The 19,814-nt window shown below is 49.7% G+C and overlaps 1 protein-coding gene across 4 annotated transcripts in view; it reads right to left on the reverse strand.

Moving 5' to 3' along the window:
• Window positions 1-19,814, reverse strand: part of PRICKLE2 (prickle planar cell polarity protein 2) — a 321,728-nt gene that overhangs the window by 129,715 nt on the left and 172,199 nt on the right. Inside the window, exon 1 of one of the 4 annotated variants that reach the window (XM_079794945.1) lies at window positions 10,933-11,016. The exons of the other annotated variants lie outside the window; for them this stretch is intronic. Coding sequence (XP_079651071.1) covers window positions 10,933-10,943 — 11 coding nt within the window. The 5' untranslated portion in view covers window positions 10,944-11,016. Of the gene's footprint in view, window positions 1-10,932; window positions 11,017-19,814 lie in introns of those variants that run through there. 4 annotated transcript variants of the gene reach the window in all.

The following is a 19,814-nucleotide window of genomic DNA, read 5'->3' on the forward strand; positions in this document are numbered from 1 at the left end:
GGTTATCATATTCCACCCCCCAAGAGACTGGCTTGGTGAAGGGAAACAGCTGGGAGGACTAGGTACTCCAGGACCACTGGGTGTGGGGAATACAGACGATTTACAGATCGCCAGAGCCCCCAGCAGCCCACGCAGTGGGTCGTGGATGGATCCCAAGATACGTTCTGCAAACTGAGGAAACACAGCAACTCTGAAGGACTCTGAGGACCCAGAATCCTTCACGGCCCTGTGGGGGCTGTGCAGTGCCTCAGCGAGTCTGCCCTAGGGCTTCCACAGAATTCATTCCTCTCCCTGGGCCAAGTGAGCCGCCCTCTTGATAGAGCAGGTGCTCTGAAACCTCCCGAACAGCATGGCGTGTCTGAGTCCCTGGTTCCCGAAGTGTGACCCTGGCCGGCAGCATCAGCTCCACCAGGGAACTCGCTGAAGGTGCAGGTGCTCGGGCCCCACCCAGACCCACTGAGTCTGGAGGTGGAGCCGGCTCAATCCACTTTCCCAGGATGTGAAGGGATTCCGCATCAGGTTCAAGCTTGAGACCCTGTCCTCGCCTTCCACTGCTATTGAGTGCCCAAGAGAGGCGGAGGGGTGAGCAGTGGCATGAGGCTGGATGGCCTCTGATGGGTCCAGCTGGGAAGTGGACTTCACCCACGTGTGTCCATCGGGCCTAGAGGTCAGGGAACTGTGTAGTGGGATATGTGTGAGCCCTGCAGCACATGCGGTCACTCTGTCGCAATTACTCAGCTCCCTGTTGTAGCCTGAAGACTGTCAGTCTATAAACAAATGGGAGTGGCTCTGTTGCAATAAAACTTTATCGCAGCAGGTACTGGGCGAAGAGGCCTGCAGGTTGTAGTTTGCCAACCACAACAGCTTCTCTTGAAAAATAAAACAAAAATAAGGCAGGAGATCTGTCCTCTCTGAGTTCAAGTTCCCAAGAGGCAGCGACCAGCTGGAGTAGATGTCCCCTCTGTTCGCTGAGGACACTCGTTTTCCAGTCTCACCAACCTATTCTCTGTCATATCCCAGGCAGGGAGTCAGCTCGCATTAATTATACTGCCCATCATCTACTTGCGTTGACATAACTGTGATTTGTATATAGACACGTGTGTGTATGTACGTGTGTGTGTATATACGTGTGTGTGTGTGTGTGTGTGTGTGTGTGTGTGTGTGTGTGTTTTCACACTCACAAGCTTTCAGTACTTTATATGATGGAGACACCTGAAGAGCTTTGATAGCACAATAGTTTGAAGCCTGGTTTACAATTTCGGGCTGGGGCTCCAGCCCTTGATCTGTACCTGATGCTGCAATTTGATTAAGCGAGTGACCCTCAGAGGCTCCGTGTCCCAGTGCAGAAACCATGCCCGCCTCCCCTCCTCCCAGGCCTGCTGGGAGAGCAAGCCAGTAGCGTGGCCCAAGGTCTGCTTCTGGCTGGCTGAGCAGGGGACAGGTATTTTCTCCTACATCAGGTATCTAAACCCCAAATGGATAATGTTCCACAGCACTGGCCCTCTTATCGCCGCCCCACACCTGGGAGCGCCGAGAATCCCTCCGTGCACAGACAGCGGAAAGGTCCTGTGGGAAGCTCAGAGTGTCAGGTGTGACTTCCAATAATCTCTCCTCTTTTCTGCAAGCAGCTTAAGGGATCAGAGGTCTCATCTGGAGCCTTCCACCTGCAGTCAGTTTTCTTTCCTCTCCTTCCCACACCCCCACTCTGACCCAAATAAATAAATAATGTGCTCACAGGTAATGATCTTTTCTGGCGGAGGGAAAGGGCATATGTAATGTCCCCTCAGCAGTCTAGCTGGAACCTTGCACTGTAATCCAAGCTGCATGAACCACGCACAGCATTTGCAACCACACACTTTCCAGGGGGAGGGGAGGCTTTTCACGAAGGAAGCTCCTCCCCCTTCCCTCTCCCCTTCTCTTCAACTTTCCCCACCCTGTCTACCCAAGGAAAGGTCTCCTGAAAGAAAATACATACATCTTCAGCTTATCTGGGTGGCATGGTTCACAAAGCATCTCAAAGATTCTTTGATTGGTTGCACAAGTTAATTTTCCATTTACATGACAGAGCAACAATTTATACTACAAGCCAACCCTGAGAGCCCACTGCAGCGGATGCCTTGGCCACGGGCCAAGATTCCTGGATTCTTTTGCTTCTACCACCACCGCCTTCACTTGCACGGCCGCCAGTACTTTACAGCTGCCCCTCTTGGGTGCATTTCACCGACACCATCCCTGTGTTTAAGTCTACAAATGACAGTCCGTGGCTCCTGCCAGCTAACGGGGGAGCCAAGAGCATACCTGGCCATCTTAAGAGGAGCACAGGCTGACGGAGATGTTCATAAAAGGAAAGGGAGGCCACGACGAGAGACGGCTGTAATGATTAACTGAGCGCTTACTATGTCCCAGTCATCCCAACATAGAGAATGATTATCTCCATCTGAGGGATGAGAAACATGGAGCTTCCGAGTGTAAGTGATGGCCCTAAAGAAAAGCAGGAAGTCACAGAACAGGGGTCTGAACTTAGGTCTGTCTCCGATCAAAGCCCATAGATCTTAAATGCAGTGGTGTACTGAGAGGTTTTGGACTGAGATGCACATGTGTACACAACTCTAGAGACAGGGATGTCCTCCCTGAGGACAGGCACGTTTTATCTATCTTCTGTGGACAGTGGTGAAGAGGGCGTTTTGAGGCTGCGTCTAGAGCAGGATTTCTTGACCTTGACCATCAATATAAACCATTGGTGCCAGGTGATTCTTTGTTGTGGGGTCTAGGCCACCTGTTGCACGCTGTTTATTCGCATCCCTGGCTTCTTTCCACCACATGCCAGTAGCACCCCTCTCCCTAGCTGTGATAACTAAAAATGTCTCCAGATATTGCCAATGTCCCCCAGGGGAAAACATCACCCCTACTGAGAAGCACTGGTCTAGAAGTAGTTGAGAAAGTCTACCTTGCAACAAGTTATTCCAGCCTCTTTGAGGGCTATCGAAGGTAGAGGTGAACAGCACCAATCTGGCATTAAACACACCCGAGTCAGAACTTCAGCCCAGCCACTACTAGCCTTGTGGCCTGGGATGAATTATTCAACCGCTCTGAGCCTTTCAGTGTCAACTGGGCCAGATAACGGTATTCTGAAGATTAAAGAGAAAATGTAGATGCAGTCTTTAGCAGAGTGCCTGACACAGTAATAGCGCAAGTGTTAGTTATTGTGATTATGAAAAACAGAATTGAAAGGTGTCAAATTTAATCACTTTATCACATAGCTGAGTAGACTGTGGCTCAGAAATGGGAGGTATTAATTCTAATTAGGACCTTGTTGAGTTCTCTAATAAATACACATCTTTGGTGACTGCTCCCAATGCCCTTGATCATTTCTGCTCTATAAAAAAGGTCTCTCTGAGCTTCCTAGTGTGTTATTTCTCTACTACCCATGTTCCTTCATCTCATCATGGTTAGTGTTCCAATTTGTGGCAGTCAAATTATGCAGTGGGACAAGTTGAGTCTTTTCAAGAAGGACCTACCATCCTTTTGATGGAGCAATGAATCAACACAAAAACAAGTAGGAGAAAAGAAGTCTTAACTTGTGTGGAATCAGTATGGCTCACAAGGACCTTTCCGGCATTTCGGAAGTTACAGTATTTTGACCCTGATATTCTACTGAAATCAACTCCGGTCATGGAATAGCTCATGGTGTTTGATTTTGCTCAGTGAAAATGTTTGTGTCACCACTTGGTAACCACAGCTAGTAACCCTGGGTTCTCAGTTCATGTGGAAAAATACCATCTCAATATGCAATTTGTATATTTATTTGTGCTTATTTAAAGGGAGCTAATGAAATGAGCTAGCTGGTGGAGGGAATCATGTAGTAACTGATGCAGTAATTAGTTTCTCACTTGAAAATGTGGGGATAACTATCAAGTCATATTTAGGGGATTTCTTCCTCTCTTTCTGGAGTTGACATTCAGTCACCCTGGGTTTAGTGAATGTGGCTGGTGTGTGTGTGTGTGTGTGTGTGTGTGTGTGTGTGTGAAAGAGAGAGAGGGAGGATGGATATATGTCTTCAACAAACCATACATTAGCATGATCTTGGCTTCATTTGGTCACCAGATATAGGAAGACTAAGACACAATCTTTGATTCAGGTGGATCACAGCTCAAAATAGAAGGATATACACAATTGCATACATAATACACATACATGATTACATTGAGGGTGTTAGTAGGCCTACATAGTTCTCAACCAGAATGTCTTAGCATCCAAGTGCACCCTGAATCCTTCGAAATTGGACAAATTTTGATCAATGTGTGTAAATTATTTTTGTAATCAAAGATGTCACTATAATATCGATATTTTGCCTAACTAGGTTATTTAGCCACTTCATGTCAACGGGGTGAATTATTAGTAATAAGAGGTAAGAAGCATAGGACAATTTCAAGCCAATATTTCTCAGAGAAAAACTGTGTTCACTGTACAGATAACACTGGATTTTTTTTTCAATTTTCCAAAGCTTACTTTTTAAAAAGGTTCAATTCTAATCTAAAATGTCCTTCCAAAAATTCTAGTATTTTCAAGTGCTCCACAATAGAAAAGGTTGGGCAGGTAGATGAGGAAGGTCAGGAAAGCCACCTTTGGGGGGGGGGGATGCTGGGTTTCTCAATCTGGGGGAAATAATGGATTAGAAGTTCTTGTAGTCAAGGCTACACACATGTGGCCCTCATCTCCCACTACCATCTTCCACCTTTGGAGCATTCGGAGTACTCAGAAACCCACGCCCTCCATGTGAGCTGCCGCGTCTAGTCAGAATCCATACTCATAACAGAAGATCTCAAAGAAAAGGGAGGACCTTGCAGGGGAGACAGGTGTTCCACAGAATAGGAGGGTGCACTGACTGTGATATCACTGTCCTGCGATTCCAGGGTTTCCGACTGTGATATCACTGTCCTGCCAGTGGGGTCATCACCCAAGTCCAGAGAGGCATGGGGAGTTCCTCTTCCCCTGCCAACGCGTGATTACTGAGAGTTTCCAGTCCAAGGCAACTGGCAGCTGAGCATTCTCCAGCCGAAGACCCTGAGGTCGGAAAGCCAAGTTTGGCCTCAGAGAAATCGGATATAAAAGAAAGCAGGCTGAAAGGACTAGGAGTCCGGATCAGCACGTTCTCTCCATTTTGCCAATATCCCAGGTAGTTCTGTAAGAATGAGGTTCTCTCTTTTAAAGTGACAGTTCACCGAGACTTTTCCTATTCGTTTGGGCTCTCCAGAATATCATTAAAAAACAAAATCCTGCCCTAACTGGTTTGGCTCAGTGGATAGAGCGTTGGCCTGCAGACTCAAGAGTCCCAGGTTTGATTCTGGTCAAGGGCATGTACCTTGGTTGTGGGCACATACCCAGTAGGGAGTGTGCAGGAGGCAGCTGATCAATGTTTCTCTCTCATCGATGTTTCTAACTCTCTATCCCTCTCTCTTCCTCTCTGTAAAAAAAAATCAATAAAATATATATTTTTAAAAATCCCTCCTGTATGTACCCCTTTTAGTTGTCATTTTAAAACTTGGTGGTGCTCTTAAAACAGAACTCTGGAGCCGGAGAAGACTTAGTGATCGTCTCAGGTAACCTTGACCCAGCCCGCAGCCACACACCCCACCTCCAACATCAGGATGAACTCTCTTTCCTCCCTTTCAGATCTTCCAGTCTCTCCACTTTGTGACGCCTGTGGTCTGGGTTCAGTTGTGACAGTGGTTCTAAAAACCCAATGTGCAGCAGAACCACCTGGAAGCCTTGTTCAACAGACTGCTGGGCCCCACTCCAGAGTTTCTGCTTGCCAGCGGGTCTGAGGTATGTGGGGCCTGGGGATGTGCATGTCTAACAAGGTCCCAGGTGATGGTGAGGCTGATGCTGCTCATGGGCCACTCGGAGGACCACTAAATTCGATGCTGCCACGGGACAGGTGAAGACACTCCCAGAGAGCTCAGTCCAGCTCCCAGCCAAAGGTTTCACTCTCTCAGGCTGTGGCCCTGCCTCCATTTTAGTCAAGTTCCTGGTAGAAGGTGCCCCCAGAAAGTCCTTGGGTCTCCCTGAGCTGTCTTGCCCTAACCAGCGAGGGATCTCCAAGAAGAAGGGGCGTGGCCTATCCGCATGGCTGAGCAATACTTATTCACGGGAAGGTCCTCCTGGGTCTATCTGGAGTCCGTTCTGTGAAGAGCGCATTTGGGATCGCATATCTGAACATCTCATTTTGTGAAAACACAACAGGTCTTGTGACTTGTCCACAGTCACAGGGCCAGCGGGCTGCACTTCGGACCTCGGCTTCTGGACTGGTCAGTTTCCAAAACAGAACCCTTCCAGCAGCCAGGCTCCCTATCGGATGAGACATTTCCATGATCTATAGCACATTGTTTTTCTCATTTGAACAGAAAGCTCCTAAAATATCGTTTAATAATTGCAGCTATTCCTGTGCATGCATTTCAGTGTGCACAGAAGATACAACGAGGTGGTGTTTTTTTCCGTGGCGCCATCCTATTTATATTACCCGGGCCTGTATCTATAGGCTACGCATCACCTTTAAGCATTCTGACTTTAAAAGAGTAACATTCCAAAATGGCTATTATCCTCAGGGAATAAAGACGTTTTATTTTTGCAATCTTTTTGTCTTGCATCATGTATAACCTCCTGTTTCTTACCGAATGAGGCTTTCATTGTAGGTGGATTCTTTTGATTCCATTGTTTAGCTATGCAAAATTTTGCAGCAGTTCGGAGCAAAGCAAAAAGTTTTTCCCCTTCCTAAGACACCACTTTGAAAGGAGTGTGCAGATTTAAGTCCTGGGATGGGTTGCTTAGATTATGACCTACAGGATTGAAATCTGACACAGGCTACCATGAATGTTTTCCCTCTGAAGTTTCTTTAGCCTTGTGCTGAGATGTAGAGACTTCACGTTAGATGGGCCTACTGGAGCGAGATACCACTGAGCTGACAACGTAAATTGATTCTTAATGAAGACAATTAATTTAATTAGGAGTTACAGCACGGAATTTCATTTTCAAATGGGCCTAAAGTGGCTGTGTAAAATCATGTTGAGACCGAGGTGACTGAGAGTGGACTGGCTTTCACCAGCCCGTCACCAACAGAGGAACCAGCCATTCATTCCTTAGACGGGTCAGGAAAACTGACAGCCTTCCGTGGCCCGTACACCCCGAGCCACAGAAGTGCAACTCAACCATCCTCTATAGAACTTATGTAACTGAAACTTCACTCACTGAAAGTTTTTGCAACAGAAAGCTGAGCACATAATACTTCGTTTTTAAAAAGGCAGCCCACCATCTCACCAGATGAAAATTAAAATGCACATTAAAAATAATTCACTGAACATCAGTTAATTTCGTGAGTCATTCCCATTAACTTCCTGCTAATGATCTGTCTTGGCAGAAAACTGTTTCACCTAACTCCTCTTCAATCTTCTTTATTCATTTCAAGCAAAGCATTTAACAATGGGCAAATGGCAAAAAATTAGGCAAAAAACCCCACAAAATTTGCCAGTGAACTCCAAAGGGAAATCGCCTTTTTCCCCCATTAAGTTTCCAACCAGGAAGGGCAGGGAGAAGGTAATTAATATGCAACAGGCAGATGGCTGCAGGGACCCCACACTCAGTGAGTTGCAGGCGAATAATTAATGTCAGTCACATAAACAGCAAAAGGTCACCGTCTGTAGCTATCAGACAGGTGGTGACTTGAACCACACAGATAATCACCAATCACATCCGAGGAGCCAGAGGTGAAGCCAGAGGCCAGGCCAGCTGGAAAATCTTGTCCCTTCATTTATAATGTGTCACCTCTTCTTAAAAAACATTACCCCCTCCCACGATTCCATTATGCAAAATGAGGCAAATCTTTGATCCTGATGGACTCTGCCAGAGAACAGAATTATACAATTACAGCACCCTCCATAGAAACCATCACACATGACCTTGCTAGTAACAGAATTTAAGTGAAGCTGAAAAATAAGTTGAGAATTTAACTCTTAAGGAAAATACCTTTTTGAATCCTCACCCAGCCTCAATTTAAGGCTGTGATTAAAAGTAAATTCCTCCGATTTACAAATATCCTACATAATAAAAAGGTAATATGCAAATTGCATCACTCCGCTAAGTCCATGATTGGGCCAGCTGGAGGCGCGGGGGGGGGGGGGGGGGGGGGGAAGAAGGGGGGAGGGGGGCGGGACTCAGGGTGGCCGATTGGCTGGCGGTAGGAGCGGGGACTAAATGGCCGGCGCTGCCGGAGGACCCATGGAGCCGTCGGAAGACGCCAGTGGCGGAACTCGAGGTGGCCTATTGCGTGGCTGCCAGCACCAGTTTTCCGCCAGCACCAGTTTTCCTCTGGCCACCCCCCCCCCCCCGCCCCCCCATCAGACGCCTCCCGAGTCCCACCCTCAGCCTTTGGGAGGCACTCTGATCGGCGGGTGGCCAGACGAAAACTGGTGCTGGCGGAAATCTGGTGCTGGCAGCCAGGTGAAGGAAAGTCTATTGCACGAAACTTCGTGCAACGGGCTTCTAGTATTAAATATTTCCTCAATATGATTTACTATCTCTAAAACTCTGGCAATCTTTCTCCTTTCATAAAGTAAAATAAATACATTAACAATCCAAGAAAAAAACAGTAGCTGCACTAGTGGCAGTGACAGTCTTGTCACATGGAGGCTCAGTGAGGAATATTATTACTCGCCCATAAATCCCACGGCAGGCTGTGCGTCACTGCACAGTCCATGCCCTGAAGACGACCCAGCCCTCTTCCTGGAGCCCGACCGCTCATCCATTCTGTTCCATTCCAGAACATTCTGCTGTGGAGGTCTGAATCCCTCCCACCTTTTGAGGGTACTTTTCTGCTTGCTGGCACGTATTACCAGTAAGTTCACCCACACTGTACATCCAGCGGATGCTCCCGGAGGGCAGAGGCCGTTGGGGGAACACCAACGTGAAGCGAAGTGCCCTGCACACAACAGGCTGTTTACTAGGATGCGTGACTCGTGTAGCTTATCAGTTTATAAACGGCCTGCGCACGGAGCTCTGAATCCAACCCTCCCACCACTGGGTGACGTGGGCCTTTTCCATCCATCTTCCTGAAGAGTAGACAGGAGCTGAATGACTTGGTCAAGGCCTGTTAACGCTTAAGGAGCACCTGGGATGGCCAACGCCACAGCTGCTTCCCTTCCCTTTCTCTGTCACACACAGTGTCACCAGTGGCAAGTTTTGTGGAAGCCAGGCCATTACTGCATCCGCATTATAGCTGTCCTTGTGGGGTTCCATTCTCATGGGGGTCTATCCAGTTTCTCAAGTATTTGATGTTCTGAGCTGAATAATTCTTTATTGTCCTGTGCACCGGAGGAGACCTGGCGGCATCCCTTGCCTCTATCCATGGAATGCCAGGAGCCCTCCTCCCCCAAATTGTGAAAATAAAAAATGTCTCCAGAAGCTGACAAATGTCCCTTGGGGGAGAGGGAGGGTGATCACACTGGCTGGGAATCACTGGGTTATAGAAAGACCAAGTGCACTTTGCCTGCAGGTGGGCATATGACCCAAATTAACCAGAGTGTCCCCCATTGCCCTCCTCTGCCCTTGGTCAGCCCCTGAGTGTGTGTGTCATCGAGGCAGGGCCAGTCAGCATTTTTTCGGTGGGAGGGTATTGATTAGGGCACTGGGAGAGAGAGAAGGCCTCACTCCTGAGAGCATGGCTCTCTCAGGTCTAGAGAGGCCAATGTCATTGTTGACAGCAGGTGGGAAGGAATGAAGCCAATACAAAGGAGCGTACATGCGAGAGTAGAGAGAACGCCCTCCGGTGCTGTGTAAGAACCTTCCCCCAGTAGCACCTGAAACAGGCTCCACCCCTCCGAATTCTCATGGCCACGAGCCAGTCAATTCCCTTAGAATCTCAACTCTGCAACCGAGAGAGGCCTGACTTCCTGTGGTGTGTGAGGTGCCTTCCAGCACAGAGTGAAAGCCAAGGTCCTTCCCCGGGACAGCGAGTCTAACGTGCCCTGGCATCTCTCCCTTCCCCTGCTCACCCACCCTGCTCCAGCACAGGAGCTGTCCCTGAACACCAGGCACGCTCTGCATGTGCGGGTCCCACTGCCTGGGACACTCTGCTGCAGCAGCAAGTCCATGTTCAGCACTCCTCTGGTGGGAGAAGCAGCCATGGTAACTATGCATGGTGCCAGGTGGGTACTAGGCTTACCAGGGTGATCACTTCATAAGTTACATAAATGTCTAATCTCTATGGTCTACAACTGAAATAATACTGTACTTGAAATGTAAAAAATAAAGGTCCCCCTGTCGAGAGGCAGCTAGCTCTTTTGCACACGTGGCAGAGAGGTGCGGCGGGCTGTCAGGTCTAGGACTTGCTCATATCTGCGTGTCTGCTACTCACTGCTGCTCACCCTGATTTGCAAGTCTGAAGTGTTCGGTGTCTGAGTCTGCGTCTGGACTCCGTCCCCCAGATCGGGATTTCTTTTGCTGCACAGCAACCGGTTACACTTGGTGACTTAAACTGGTAACATTTCACGTATTGAATTCTAGTTCACCCAGTGCTCCCCAAATATTTACTAAGCTCCCAATGAGCGCCAGGCTCTGTGCTAGGCTTTGGGGACAATCGGTGAGCACCACAGACATATCCCCCTGCCCTGATGTACCATCTACAGATGGGCTTTGCCTGCAGACATGATTTATTGCCTGTCTGGTCAGACCTTCCTAGGGGTGAACTCACACTTTAAGGGAGCACACTGGAGACATTATAGCAAAGTGTTGAAGAATGCATCTGAGCCAACCCAAGATGGTCTTTAAAAAGTAATAGACATGTTCTACACGATGCCAACATCCCTCCCTCGCCGCTCACATGTGCTTCCTTTCTCTGGAATCTGACGGCTCTTGTCAGACCCGGCTCCACCACTCACTGACCTTGTGACCATGACCAAGCTCTCCAGGCACTCTGAGCCTCCATGTCCTTCTCTGTGAAATGAGGACGCAACCGTTTCCTCCGATAAGGTTGTTGGGAAGATTACGGGACGTGCTTCAATAGGAAATGAAAAAATATGAGGCAATCATCATGGGGCAATCCTCTGAAGCAAAAAAGCTTTCTCTCCCAGGAAACTTCACACTCGGTCACACTGAGCATGCCCACCCAGGTCAACCACACACCAGAGGGGTCAGTTGGAAGTACGCCCCTCCCCACCCATTGGCTGACTGACTGGAGAAAACTGAGCACGAGGCTGGAGTCCCTTCAGCGGATGGGGTAACATCAGTGGCGGGCACGACCCTGCCTCATCCCCACGCTGGTCCTTTACTCCAAGAAGTGGTTTCCTCCAGGCAGAATCGGTCAGAGCACTTTTGCGATGGTTCCCAGTGCACAGCAGCACCAGCTTTCTTTGTGCTTCATACGATCCTCCCCGCCCCAGCCAGGAGGCTGCGTGCACGCGCTGCGGGCCCTGGCACAGGAGTCGGGGAGTCTGCGAGAAAGACTCGGCTGTGTATCTTGGCAAGTCTTTGGCCTCCTCTGGGCCTTGGTTTTCTCAGGGGTAAAACCTCAGGGGATTGGATCAGACGTTCTCTGTAAAGGGTCAGACAGCAAATATTTTGGGCTTTGGGGCCATGCGGTTCGTGTAGTCTCTGTTACAACCACTCAACTCGGCCGTTCAGTGCAACAGCAGCCATGGACCACACATCACCGAGGAACTTATAGCAAATCTCAAAGGCTAGAAAAATCCTAGGTTAAATGAAAAGTTCAGGAAATCCTAACAGCAGCTACCATCTTTTAAGTGACTGCTATGTACCAAGTATTATGCTAATGGCTTTATGTGCCTTATCTCATTTTGTCCTCACAGCAATTTGTTGAGGTAGACCACTATTAATCCTTTTTTTTTTTAGGGAAAGAAACTGAGTTTCCAGCATCGAAGTATCCCACTCAACATCATCAAAATGGTTGGTGGCAGGGGGCTGGGATTTGGGCTTTTGACTGTTGACTCTAAAGCCCTTGCTCAAAACTCTTGATCTATGGGATGATCACAAAGCTGTTCAGAGACCTACCCCCGCTGGCTGCTCCATCCCTACCCTGGCTATTCTTCCATGCACCCTCCAGAAGTTCACGTGAGAAACTCGGCTCTAGCATGCCACGTGAATTAAAAGGTTGGCCTAAAAATAACACACAAGTCCGCTACTCTAGATGATGAATTGCTTTTGAATGTATAATACTTGACCCCCAACCAGCTCACGACCTCGCTGTGGTGGCGGTACCTACAGCAGGCCTTATTTGGAAGGCGACCACAAGACCAGTGCCGGATCTGCTGATGCAACGGGCACTCTCCAGGCCCACGCAGCCCCGCTGAGGATTCCTTAAACCCAGAAGGAAGAGAAAAGAGAAGAACCAAGGACCTACATCTTACTGTGGTTAATCATACACAAAACTCTCAAGAAACGGTGGCCTTGGGGAAAATGCAGGGCAGCCCGGATTGTGCAGGGGACCTGCCAGCGGATCCCTGAGAGCATTGCACGGTGCGCGCCTGGTGGTGCCCCCTCCACGCCTGCACTACTGTCCACTCTCTTCAATGTCAACCAAGTCTCCTCGAGCCACTGGTGATTACGAATGCAGTCTCTCTGGGGCGCTGGGAAGGAGGGAGGGGAGTGATAACAGAGGCGGATGTTTCTGCAGCCGCAGTTCTCCTCTCGTGCTGGGTGGAGGGCTGCTGCACTCTCCAGAGAGCCCTGGTCCGCAGCAGGCGCAGTGAGACATGGAGGCAACAGTTCAATAAATATTTAATGGCCCTTTCCTTAGCTTACTGATGCGATTAAGCAGGAGCCTCATTACTAAAACCTACTTTCACCTCCTCTTTTATTTATGAGCTTTATTCCCTTACACTAACACACAGCTAGGGGTAGGCAAACTGAGCCATGCATACAGTAGAAATGGGAACAAACTACTCAATTCCACCAGACCATCAAAACTGGATGCGAGTCATATTCTGGCACGAGGCTTGTCCTGTCCCTCAGTGGCAGACAAGAGGGAAACAGAGCCAGACCAGAAGCCAGCTCGGGAACACGGACCAGCTCTTTGCACGGTGATGGTCAGATTCAGAGGAAGGGAGCAGAAGCCAGGGCCCTGGATTCAGTGCTCACCTCCTGACTAGCCAGGGCTAGTTAGCATTATAATAGTATCTTATATATTTGACCAACAGTAATCTCTCAGTGTTCTCCATTCTTTCCTTGTCATTCTGAGTCCAGCTCAAAAGTCACCACTTCCTAGAAACTTTCCCTACCCCGCCCCCCAAGTCAAAATGCACCATTCCTTCTGTTGCAATCCCTTATGCTTCGCTGAAAGGCTATTACAGCTCTCATCTCCCAGGTGGCTGAGTATGAGAGTCGGAACAGCAGAGTTGAAGTGAAGACTCAAGTCCACTGCCCAGGCTCTCCACTTCCCAGCTGTGTGTTCTCAGGCAAGTTACCTAACCTCTCCACATCACACTTGCTTATCTTCAAAATGGAGATGATGGTGCCCCAAAGGACTGTTGTGAGATAAATTATTTGCTCCTTAGCAAGCACTCAAGCATTCTAATAGCTAGATATCCATATCTATATCACACACACACATGCATGCATGTATATATACATGCATGCATGTGTGTGTGTGATATAGATATGGATATCTAGCTATCAGAATTATATATATATATATATATATATATATATATATATATATATATATATATATATATAATTCTAATAATTATACACACACACACACACACACACACACACACACACACATTAGAGGCCCGGTGTATGAAATTTGTGCACGGGTGGGGGGGGCATCCCCTCAGCCCATCCTGGACCCTCTCCAATCCAGGACCATTGGCTCCTAACTTCTCACCTGCCTGCCTGCCTGATCGCCCCTAACTGTCCCTCCTGCCAGCCTGATCACCTCTAACTGCCTTTGCCTGCCAGCCTGGTTGCCCCTAACTGCCACCTCGCCTGCCTGGTCACCACTTAGTGCCCCCCTGTAGGCCTGGTTGTTCCCAACTGTCCCCCCTGCTGGCCTGGTCACCTCCCAACTGCCCTCCCCCCCGCCAGCCTGGTTGCCCCCCAACTGCCCCATCCTGCCAGCCTTGTTGCCTCCACTGGCCCCTTCACTGCCCCCCTCTGCTGGACTGGTTGCCCCTCACTGCCCCCCCTGCCAGCCTGGTCACCCCACGCAGCCTGTTGGTCAGTCGTTGGGTCGTCCCTCGCTAACCTCCCTTCCGGCCTGGTTGCCCCATGCAGCCTGCTGGTCAGTCGTTTGGTCATCCATCACTAAACCCCCTGCCGGCCTGGTCGCCCACGCAGCCTGCTGTTTGGTTGTTGTGAGGGCGTCGTGACCAATTTGCACATTATCCTTTTATTAGTATAGATAGATGTACATATCCATACATATAGATATGAGGTTTCAGATTCCTTCTACATACACATGTAGATGCATGCAGTAAAGTAGTCCATAGAAGGAAAACGTCATATCTACCTTCCCCCAGCTTCCTATTTCAGGATACAAAGTTGTGAAGCTGGTTGGCTAAATTCTAAGCCATAGTAGTGAGCAGGGTCACTTTAAAAGGCCTCACAGCCAGGCACTGTTTTCTAGCTCCCACGCCCTTCCTTTCATGCAGCTTGGTATGTGGGCTTATGACAAGGCCTGCCAGCGCTCTCTCAGCAGGCTCCTCTGAGCTTGGTGGCCACGCACTTGTTTCCTGCTCTTTGTGACTGAAGAGAAGGTTTGGTAGAATATCAACATACGCGTTAATGTTTAAGGGAAGCAGGAGGCCCCATTTCAGCTTCAATTGCAGCTATGTGCCCTGGTCCAGCCTTCACAGCGCCTTCCACGGCTGGGTGATGGTTGTCCTCCTTCATTACAGGTACTTTGGGAACATCTTTGGAAGGAGCAAGGGTACAAGTCACCATCAGCTCTTCCCTAATATTATTCACACCTCCCGCCCTAGTGCTTGAGGACAGACACAGGCACGGGGAGAGGAGACTTTGGAGGTGGACAAACCTGGCCCAAATCGCAGTCTGCTACCACACGGCTGGGGAAGACGGTCATCTCTGCAAGACTCGCTTTCTGCCCTTGTTACATGTGGCAGAGGACTCCAGTCACTTATGCCAACCTCTGTCCTGCTCCCACAGCAGGACTCCCAGAGGTCCAAGCACACCGACAGCTGGAGTAGGCAACTGCGTTTCCCAGCCTCTGCTGCAGATCTATGTGCAATCATGGCAGTGGGCACGATCTGGCCGAGGAGTCTGGCCAAGGAGAGGGTGGTCGGATTGGGTGGGACTTCGAGATGCCTCCCAAAAAAGAGTAGATGGGTACTCCTTCCCCTTTCTCTCCTTGCTGCATGAAGGCAGGGCCGGTGGCAGCAGCTGGGGCCATGGAACGGCGGAGGAAGGAAGCCACATGCTGAGATGGCAGGGCAGGAATAACGAAACCTGGGTCACTATGACACAGTGAAGCGGCCGGGCCAACCCACACAGCCACCTCTAAACTTCTCACGGGGAGAGAACACATCTAACTCGTTTGTGCCACTGGCGAGTTCTTCTCTGTCCTGTGCAGCCCAGCTTAATGGTAAAGAAGCTCAGCGATAATGTAAGTAAACTATGGCCTGCAGGCCAATCCGGCCCACCACCCGTGTTTAGAGATGAAGATGGGCAATCCATCTGATGATAGGGAACTGAAACTCTAATCCTTACTCCCTAAAAAAGAACTCCCTTCTTATTAGTAGATCTGTATTACAAAATTGAGTTATACTCAATTATTATTTTGATATAGTTTTGACTGTCAAAAATTTTTTGTGAAAATTTGTTTTTTGTTATAAATTACCTTACAGACTGTCCTTGACTTTTGTCTCTTGACTCACAAAACCTAAAATGCTTCCTAGCTGGCTCTGGACAGAAAACATTTGTTGACTTAGGATGCAGAAAAGTCCCAAATACGACTGGCCACAGAGCATGAGTGAGAGCTACTGCTGTCAGGGAATCTCCAAAAGAGTCTGGCCCTGAGGCTGCCTCGTTATCTGTTCCTTTTTGTGAGAAAAGCAGGGCTTAATTCTTTGTGGACTTGAACAGATGAAAACTCTTCCAGAGTTAACCTCACTCCTCTGAAGCACCCCCACCTTCTTTCCTACTTCGTGGTCACCAGGCATCACAAATAAACAGGAGAACACAACAAAGACACTGACGATGCGTTGTTTTCCATGCCTCCTCCCTCCCACTCCACCTGGCACAGATGTATTTTTAAGGTCACCTAACAACAACAACAAAGAACAAATACCCATCCTATGCTTCTCCAGCTAATTCCCGGTTTAACATGTATAAATTGCTCATTTGGCACTAATGGAACCCTGGGCAAAGTCATACGTATGATTCTACCATTCACTACATGGTAGTAATGCTTCATCCATGACCAAACTACATGTGAGGAGCTCAACTAGGAGCAGTTCAAGCATGAGCCCCAACCTTCCAACTAAAGGAAAATTATATGACTGAGTTAAAGCAGCAGCTCTCAACCATTTTAGGCAAAGGTGCCAAGTTTCTGGTTCATGCCCATATCATTCTGCCAGCCTGTGCCAGCTACTTCCTCCATCCTGTGCCCACAACCTTTAGGTAGGCACGTTCTAATCTGTAAAACCTTGGGTTGTCCAAACACCAGGCTCGGGATGATGACATGGGGGTGTAGGATTGGTTCAGTGGAGGCCCCAGATGGAGCAGGAGAGGGACATGTATGGCACATCATGTCTCTCCTTAGGCAGTCCGGGAAGAAAGGGCTGACCTGGCCCTGGTGGTGGGGCCCGAGTAGATGAATGAGGTGGCTGAGTGGGATGCTGGAGGTGGAGCTGAGTCTCTGGCTGGTGTTGAGTCCTTTGAAATTACCACATCCAGTCCCAGCCTGCTGCAAGCAAGCCAAGGGAAAAGCATTCTGGAAGGTGTGGTGGTTCAAGAGATTTCAACACATCGCGGAAACATGGGCTTGGCCAATGGCTTAGGGGGTGTCAGGTCGGCCAGGGAAGGACACCCATTTCTTTAAATCGGTCATGATCCTGACTATGAGAAGTTCTTCATGCTTCAGCAAAGCACCTGAAGCAGGCGATTGGGGTGACGGTGATGGGAGAGTTCTTGATTAAAAGTAGCATGGATTTGCTCTCAGCATTATATGTTCCCCCCAAAGACACGCATCAAAAAGTCCACAGCAGCTGTCTTTGTAACAGTCTCTAACTAAAACTAACCAAACGCCCATGAACAATTGAATGGATAAATTGTGATGTATTTAACACTGGAATACCTACCAAACCACCAAGTGAATGAATGATCTACAACTATAAGCAACTAAATGATTAAATTCCACGGACGGAATGTTGACTGAAAGAAGCTAGAGACGAAAGAGGACATTGTATGATTCCATTTCTGTAAAGTACGAGAACAGGCAACATCTGTGTTCCCAGAAGTGAGGGAATGGTTAGTGTTCAGAGGCTGGAAGAGACACAGCATGGCTTCTGGGCACTGGTGACATTTTACTCATAGTCTGTGTGCTGGCAACACAGGGGGAGTGTGTTCTGTTTATAAAATTTCATTTCTGGCCCTGACCGGTTTGGCTCAGTGAATAGAGTGTCAGCCTGCGGACTCAAGGGTCCCAGGTTCGATTCCGGTCAAGGGCATGTACCTTGGTTGCGGGCACATCCCCAGTGGGGAGGGTGCAGGAGGCAGCTGATCGATGTTTCTCGTCGATGTTTCTAACTCTATCCCTCTCCCTTCCTCTCTGTAAAAAATCAATAAAATATTTTTTTTAAAAGAAAGAATAAAATTTCATTTCTGACAAACATCTACACCCATGAAACCTACATAACAAGACAGAAAGCATATCAGCACCCAGGAGTGACTCCAAGCCCCTTCCTCCAGCCCCTCCCAGCCAGTCCTCCCTCTTCTCCCCGACACCCGACTTGGGATATGCTTTTGAGGACTTGTTCTCACTGGACTGGACCTGGGAGGGTGTGGGAAAGAGAAAGATCAAAGATGCCAAAAGGTTTTTGCTCGAGCAACGGGGCGGCTGCAGGGCCACTTGCTGACCGGCAAAGGCTTGGGAAGAGAAGCAAGTTGGGGCTGTGACACGGTAAGTTCGAGAAGCCTGCCTACCCTCCCAGGAAGACGCTGAGGAGAGAGCCGTGTGCGTGTCTGGAGCTCAGGAGAGAGTCAGGCTGAAGATGTAAACCTGGTCGTCACCGCAGGCAGCTGTGTCCCGATGATGCCCGCCAGGATGACGCCGTGAAGGAGAGCCCGGGAGGGGAGGACGGGCAGCGAGGAGAGAGTGTCGCAAAGGGGCCGGGGTCGGAGGAAGAGGCGGCAGGTGGGACACAGAAGCCACAGAAGGAAGAAGAGCCACAGGAGGGAGCCGCGCCCTCAGACACGTGCTCCTGAAAGGCTGACAGACGGTGACCTCTATGTCCCTTATGTAACTCTCCCTCCCACGCTGTAGGAGAGGGGCCAGTGCTGTACCCCTCTTACAGGGAAGGAAACCGGGGCTCAGCGATGTAAGTGACACACTTAAGTAACCGGTGGGAACAGCATCTGGAAGCACAGCAGCTCCCCCCACGTGTGTCTGCAGCACATTCACACGCGAGGCTGCAAAGCGCTCCTGGGTCACATGGGCAAGGGACCCGCAAAGTCAAGTGCAACAGCTTTCCCGACTCCAGGCCCGGGAGCTTCTAACCCGCCAGCATTTTCCAAATAGACGTGGAACCGTTTTTTTGCTTTCTTGTTTGGAAGAGCAATTCGCCAAGCAGGGGTTCCTGGGAACCCAGGGTGGGAACCGCTGCTAGAAGGCAACACGATCACGTCTTCAAAAATGTGTTCGAACAAAGTCAAGGTGCTCCCACAGACGCATGTCCTTGCACCCAGAGAAGGAAGTGCTGAGACGAGCATTCCATTTGCAGGTGATGGAGGCCAAGCTCCTGAGGTTAAGTGGTTTGTTCTGTGTCCTTCCGGCAGCAATTAAGCCAGATAAACCGGCCCCGGCCCAGGTGCCAGGGCAAGAGGAATCAGGTCAGACCGAGGGGGGATCAAGCCAGAGGCCTAAACGAGACTCCCTGTGGCCTCTGCCCGCTCCTCCCAGCACGGGCCCTGCCTTTGCTGCCTGCAGGGACCCAGCCAGGGCGGGAGCAGCTCAGGCTGGAGCCAGAGGAGGAAGAAGGGCCCGCAGGCGGCCTCAGTCACGGCGTCAGGAAAGGGCCCCCCTGGGCGTGTGCTCTGGGAAGGGTCTTGCGGGAGAATGCAGTGGGAAGGGGCTTGCGGGAGAACGCAGTGGGAAGGGTGCGGCCAGGAAGAAAGCAGGTGGCCCTGGGAGCTGGGAAGCACCCACTGAAGGGGCAGAGCTGCCTGAAGGGTCCCGAAAGCTGGGGACTGGAAAGGACCTCACAAAGCAATCAATCTGACTGTGTCTCCGCTCAGCAGGGGGAACCCCAGGTGATCAGACACTCCCGCGTATTAACATCGGTGCCCGCCCCTCCGATCAGCTCCCTATGTTCTGCTACAGCGAACCCCCATAGCAGGGCCTCGTGGACCACCCTACTGAATGCCCTTCAGCAGAGGGACTTGGGTGAGGGGGCACTAGGTTCAAATTGTAACACGAAGACACCCCCCACCCTGCAACTACCCAGAGCATAAGCTTGAGCACATGGACTTTGGAGTCTGACCGTCACAGGTTCAGGCCCCCCGAGTGGCCACTTAGTAGCTGTGTGTCCCAGGGGAGTTACTGAACCTCTCTGAGCCTACCCTTCCTC

This window comes from Cnephaeus nilssonii (genome assembly GCF_951640355.1).
Source record: "Cnephaeus nilssonii genome assembly, chromosome: 17".
Lineage (NCBI taxonomy): Eukaryota > Metazoa > Chordata > Mammalia > Chiroptera > Vespertilionidae > Cnephaeus > Cnephaeus nilssonii.